The sequence below is a fragment of the Cyprinodon variegatus genome, unplaced genomic scaffold (assembly GCF_000732505.1).
Source record: "Cyprinodon variegatus isolate N-32 unplaced genomic scaffold, C_variegatus-1.0 Scaffold1108, whole genome shotgun sequence".
In the NCBI taxonomy this organism is placed as follows: Eukaryota; Metazoa; Chordata; class Actinopteri; order Cyprinodontiformes; family Cyprinodontidae; genus Cyprinodon; species Cyprinodon variegatus.
In genome coordinates, this window is record NW_015151561.1 from 121,803 (window position 1) to 127,692 (window position 5,890).

At 39.7% G+C, this 5,890-nt stretch overlaps 1 protein-coding gene across 1 annotated transcript in view; it reads right to left on the minus strand.

Annotated features, from left to right (window-relative positions):
* Nucleotides 1–1,871: 1,871 nt before the first annotated feature.
* The window catches only part of LOC107101522 (ribonuclease inhibitor-like), a 46,853-nt gene continuing 42,834 nt past the window's right edge, over nucleotides 1,872–5,890 (minus strand). Inside the window, exons 3-4 of the mRNA XM_015400469.1 lie at nucleotides 3,144–3,316; nucleotides 1,872–2,208 (exon numbers count right to left, since the gene is read on the minus strand). Coding sequence (XP_015255955.1) covers nucleotides 2,187–2,208; nucleotides 3,144–3,316 — 195 coding nt within the window. The 3' untranslated portion in view covers nucleotides 1,872–2,186. The remainder of the gene's footprint in view (nucleotides 2,209–3,143; nucleotides 3,317–5,890) is intronic.

Genomic DNA, 5,890 nt, shown 5'->3' on the forward strand with positions numbered 1-5,890 from the left:
CCGTAAAACCTGACGTTATCCAATGAAAAGTGTTGTTATCAATTGAATGCCATTGTGAACTGTGTATCCCGCATCATTCTCAAATTAAGGAACGTTGCCCTCATTCACGTTCCTTACTTCAAAACTGACCCATTCACTAAAAACAGGCAAGCATCCAATGAACACTATTCATGCACAACACTGATTATGTCCTGAAGGTGTTGTTGAGAATGAAAAAAGTTGTAATATATGTTTCTTTAGCTTCGCAAACAACTGGTATTTACAGTGCATTTTTAGCAAGGGAAGAGGAAATAACGATTCCCTCTAGTTAAGTCACCAGGCAAACTTAAAGGCACTAAGATGGTTTAAACCCCCTAATAAAAAAATTATGTTGGTTTTTATATTCCTTTGATTTTTTTGAACTTCTTCTACTAAGCAAAAATTGTTTGAAAATACAACATGATATACTTAACGAGCTAAAAATACAGTTGTTCTCCTTTTAAAAATGGTTTTCCAACTATACCAAAGATTTTTTTTTTTGTTCCAGTAAAGACAAGTTCATTGATTCAGAAAGTGATTTCCATTCAGCTCTTTAATCTATGTTTTCTTAATTAGACATGCATTTTTCGGGCTGTTGGGGAACAAAACATTTGGTAGCAAAGTGCTGAACATTATTACAGGTTACAATAAAACAAGCTTAAATAGTTCAAGCAGTATTTTTATGAGATTTTCTTATTTGAGGTTTTCCATTTAATAGGATCCATACATCCTGGACAGGTCGTCCATGGCAACACAGAGACACACAACCGTTCACACACAAACTCACACTTAACATAGAATAATGAGCAATTTATGAGCTTCACACCAGAATGGAAACTAGACAATTGTCCAGATGATCACTGATCCAGATCAGCTGCTACCCTCCAGGACAATAGGATAGTAACTAGTGGTGTAAAATATTTGATGAAATATTCTATTTTTGCTGTCTTTAAACTGGATTAAAATAATTAACAATTGAAAACAACATGAGATATCAGAATATTTTGAATTAGACACCATAATTGGTTATTGTGTCATTAAAACATTGGAAGTGAGAAAACAAACATTTCCAATCTCAGCTCTAACTTTTTTGCTTCCAAACAGTTTCCTAAACAGAATCCCTGTCCCAGGACCAATGGGTAACACCCCTACAAATCCTCAGAACAACCAGGACCCCCAACAGCTCACTCGCTTAGGGTTGGTGAGGAAGAGTTAAGGCCAAATGATGGGATTCAGCCTTCGACTCTATTTTCAGTCCAAGCAGCTCCTCCTTAATGACAGCAGCCCTCCTCCACCCTGCTGGGGCCGGACTGGAAGGGCTTCCTGAGTCCATCTGAGGTCCTGGATCACTCCACACCAGCTTTAGCTAACCTGCTAACAATGAGCCACTGTGGTGGTTCATCAGCAGGAACAACAAAGATTTTCAGCAGGATCTAAGTTTCAGCAGCTGAACATGGAGACATAATAAATGGTGAGAAATAAAGGAAACACCCAAAGAAAAAATATCTCAGCATCTGAAACTGCTGCAGCTCTCAGAGAATCAGAAAGACAGAGCAGCTTTTCAGATCTGATCCAGGAAGTTAAGTGAGAATACTAAATCACAGAGAAAGATCTTTCTGAGGTTTACAACAGTATCTGCCAAATTTAAAAGTAAAGTTTGTAAAAACCTTACCCATTCTTATCCTTTTTGAAAGAGGGTGGAGGTAATGAGATGTCAAGTATAAGCGATACTGATATCAACTGAGAAGCATTTCATTTTTATTATTTATATGTTTTATTCTTTTGTTATATTGTTGTAATCTTAATTTGGTGTATGTTTGGATTTGTTTATATGTAGTGTGCTGTGGTACTATCCTTCAGTGTGTGTTAAAATTTAATAAAAATATTTGGGAAAACAAAGTTTGTTAAAACTGTTAAGGATTCTTTTTTAAATTCATATTTTCACATGTTATAGATAATTTTATCGTCAATTTTAATTTGTAGAGAAAAAAATATCAACATGATATTATGGAGATCATGAAAACAAAGAAAAAGAAGGACTGAAAACAAACAAATCTTAGAGTTAATCTTTAGGATCCAGTCAGAGTCTCTTTAAACTCTTTAAACTCAAACCACTCCAGCTTCAACCTCTGAGGATAATCAGGACACAAATCAGCTTCTCTCCTCCACTAAGATCGGGACCCCCACTTCCTGCAGAGAGAAGATGGATGAACAGAGGAGATCAATGAGTGTTTCCAGCCTCTCTCTCTCCATCAGCTGTCAGTCAGTGATGCAGCAAATGCAGCATAAAGAGCAATGAACACACTGAGCTCCCAGCTCACACAGCTGAACATATTTTTAGCATCCAGTCTATTTTCTCTGCAGTTGTTTCCCCAGTTCACAGTGAAAACCATCTGCTGAGAGACCTGAAGGCTTCATTGCTGCAAAAAACACTATAGTGATGGATTTACTGCTGCTGCATGTTAGCTGCTGCTCCATTTGGACACAGAAACTTGCTGCTGACAAACATCTCATCTGTCTCTGAAATATCAGCTGACTAATAAACATGGAGACTGTCCCTGAACACATCTGGATGAGCCTAATGACAGAAGGACACATGTCCAGATGTGCTGAGTGGACTTTAGCAGAGCTTCTGCTCTGTGGAAAAAAACACATGGTGACTAAATGGAAAGATTGTTTGTGAAATCAGAGCCACTGATTTCCAGGCTGCATTCAGACTGATCTCAGAGCTGTGGCTAAGATGAAACTGATCAGTTGTTTCCTGTTGAAATGAGAGAACAAAGTGTCTGAGATCAGATCTAATGCTCCCACAGTTTGATGGATGAGGACCACTTTTTTTAGACTTGTTGGAAGGCTGGCAGCTGTAATACAGCTTTTTTTCCCTGGAGACATGAACACACCAACAACAGTCTTCTTCACATCAACACAAACACAGGAATAAAACCAGCTTCTGTCTCCTCTGATTGGCTGATTGGTGTATCTGTGTCAATCAGGAAGCCTGTCACATTCTCCTCCCACTGAGAAGCTGCAGCTTTACTGGAAACACTGGATCTTTGCTTTGATACTAACTGGGTTTAGAACAATCCTGCTGACAGCAGCTGGACTCACTCCAACCATCTACTTACAGATTCTTCAGTTTGTAGTCTGGACCCTTTACAAGATCCTGCAGCTGCTGAACATCTGACTCCTGCAGGTTGTTGTTCCTGAGGTCCAATTCTGTCAGACGGAAGGAGTTTGACTTCAGAGCTGAGACCAGAGAAGCACAGCTGATCTCTGACAAACCACAGCCAATCAATCTGAATGAAAAAAAGAGGATGTGAGCTGATCCAACAGGATGCAGGTAAGAACAGTCCAACAGAACCAGTTAAAGAGCTCTCATCTATATTAATACCAACATGCTGCTGCTCCAGTAATTTATTTCTGTCAGCTCCACCAGAAGCTCCATCAATACAAACTCAGCTCAGTTCTGGAGAACTTTAGAGAAAACATGAACAAACAGAGATGGATGCAGATAAATTCAACTAGATGATCAATTATTCCACAGTAGCGCTGCACAATACTGGAAAAAGTGACAATAGGATTTTTTCTAACTCTGCACCACATAAAGTGTAAAATGAAATAAAAGTAAAGCTACCATCCTGTTGATGATGGACCTGCACTGATTGTACCTCTTTTCATCTTCAATGTTTTGGTCTGTATTTCAGTGTTATTCTTTTTATTTTCTATTGCTTTTATTGGAGCTCAGTAGTGGCCCATGCCTAGGTGGATCTCAGCACACAGTGTGTGTCAGCTACCCTTTGTTCAGCCCTAGGCCTTGTGAGCTGGGTTGTGTGTTGGTGTTTCTGCCCTGTTTGCTCCTCCTCTTTGCAGGTTATGGTGATGGGGATCCTAAACAGAGGATAGAAATACCTGCCTCTTTCTCTCCCTCTCTATGCCCACGATGGACGCAGAGCTGCTCTGCTGTTGTGCATCATCATCTTGCTCATGATCACCATTGTCATCATTGTCACCATCATCATCATTATCGTCATAGTCATCGTCTTTATCTTGGTCATCATGGTCGTCTTCATCATCATCATCATCATCATCGTTTTCACCATCATAATTAAAATCATCATCATCGTCATCTTCATTATCGTCTTCATCATCATCATCTTCACCATCATCATTATCCTCTATATCATCCTCATCTTAATCATCATCATCATCACAGTCAAGGTAATCCTCATTATCGTCGTAATCATATCATCGTCATCATCATCATCGTCGTTGTCTTCAGCATCATCGTCATCATGAATTGACTTCTGTTGATTTTCAGTCAGTTTAACTCTTTCTATGTCCTGACCCTGACATTAACCCTAAAGCTAACTGTTAGCAAAACAGCTCAACAGGACCAGAAAAATGTCTTCACTTTACAAACAACCATTTAGATGATGAAATCAGAAAAATTGTCATCACTCTGATGATCACACAGACACATCCAGTCATTTGCTCTACCACACTGATACTGACACTTCCATCCATTTTAGTCATTGTTAACATGTGCTTGATCCTAAATCAATGTTTCTCTCTGCACCCTGTGGCATGGTCTCCAGTTTTTAGGACCCTGAGCCATAACACCCTGAAAACTAATGACAGGAATTCCAGTTCATTTTCATCCTCCATGTAGGGTTGCCAACCGGCCCTTGAAAAACGTAATCATTCAGTATTTAGAAATAGAAGTACCCGTCCTGTATTTAGTGGAAAAGGTACGCACTTTGTCCTGTGTTACTGTAAGACTAAAAAACAAGGGCACAGTATATAAGAAATCTTACGATAAACTTGTTCCCAGACTTGTTCCCAGACCCCAGTCCCCTGACAACATAGATGTAACGATCCAGAATACCCCCTCCCATTGGTCGAGCCAAGTGTTACTCACAGAGAAGTTTGTTGATGGGGTTGCTAGTTCTCTGCGTACTACTGAATATTTTGTTGGAATTAAAGGAACAGCACTAGACTGGTTTAAATCTTATCTATCTGTTCGAATTCAGTTTGTTCATGTTAATAATAGATTTTCAACATGCTCAAAGGTTACCTGTGGAGTACCACAGGGATCAGTGCTAGGACCAATTCTCTTTACTTTATACATGCTNTGCTGACCCAGTTCTCCCTGAACTAGAACTGGTTCTGAACTCAGTTCACAGCTCCTACTGGAACTAGTTCTCCTTTATTTATCTTCATGTGCTGAAATGTAGTTTGAATATAAACAGGTAATGATGTCCTTCAGTAATCAGTGTCTGGATGATCCAACAGCCCAGTGGTTCCCAGTCCTGGGTCTCATTTAGAAAACATTGGCTTTCCGGGGCTGGCCCCTCCTTGGTGCCTTCGCTCTTGGGGTCCCTTTGGGCGCCTGGGGCTTTGGGTCTCCCGGCACTGGACTCAGTGCTGTGGGGGGTGTGCTTCCCCAGCTCTCCACAACCACTATTGAGCATTTTTTCTATGGATAAACTTTACATGCACAAGTTCACCCTCACAAACAATTACAGGTGCTTGGCTCCAGGTACTCAGAGATTCACTCCCATACAGAAACCCCACATTCATATCTTCAGGTAACACAGAGTACATGTCATATTAAATAATATTACTTTAGCGATAGTTTCAAGGTGTTGCTTTATTGTATGTCTCGTACCATGTCTTTCGGTTGTGCTGTTCTTTTTTCATCTCGTTACAGGTGATGAAGCAGATCGAAAATGTTTTGTCATTGTCTCCTTTCTATCTCATCTTTCTTTCATCTTTTATTTTTTTTTCTTCTCTTTTTTCATTTTTCTTCTTCTGTTTTTCTGCTCTGTTTATATTGCAGTGTCCATATAATCTGTAAAACTCCCTGCATGAT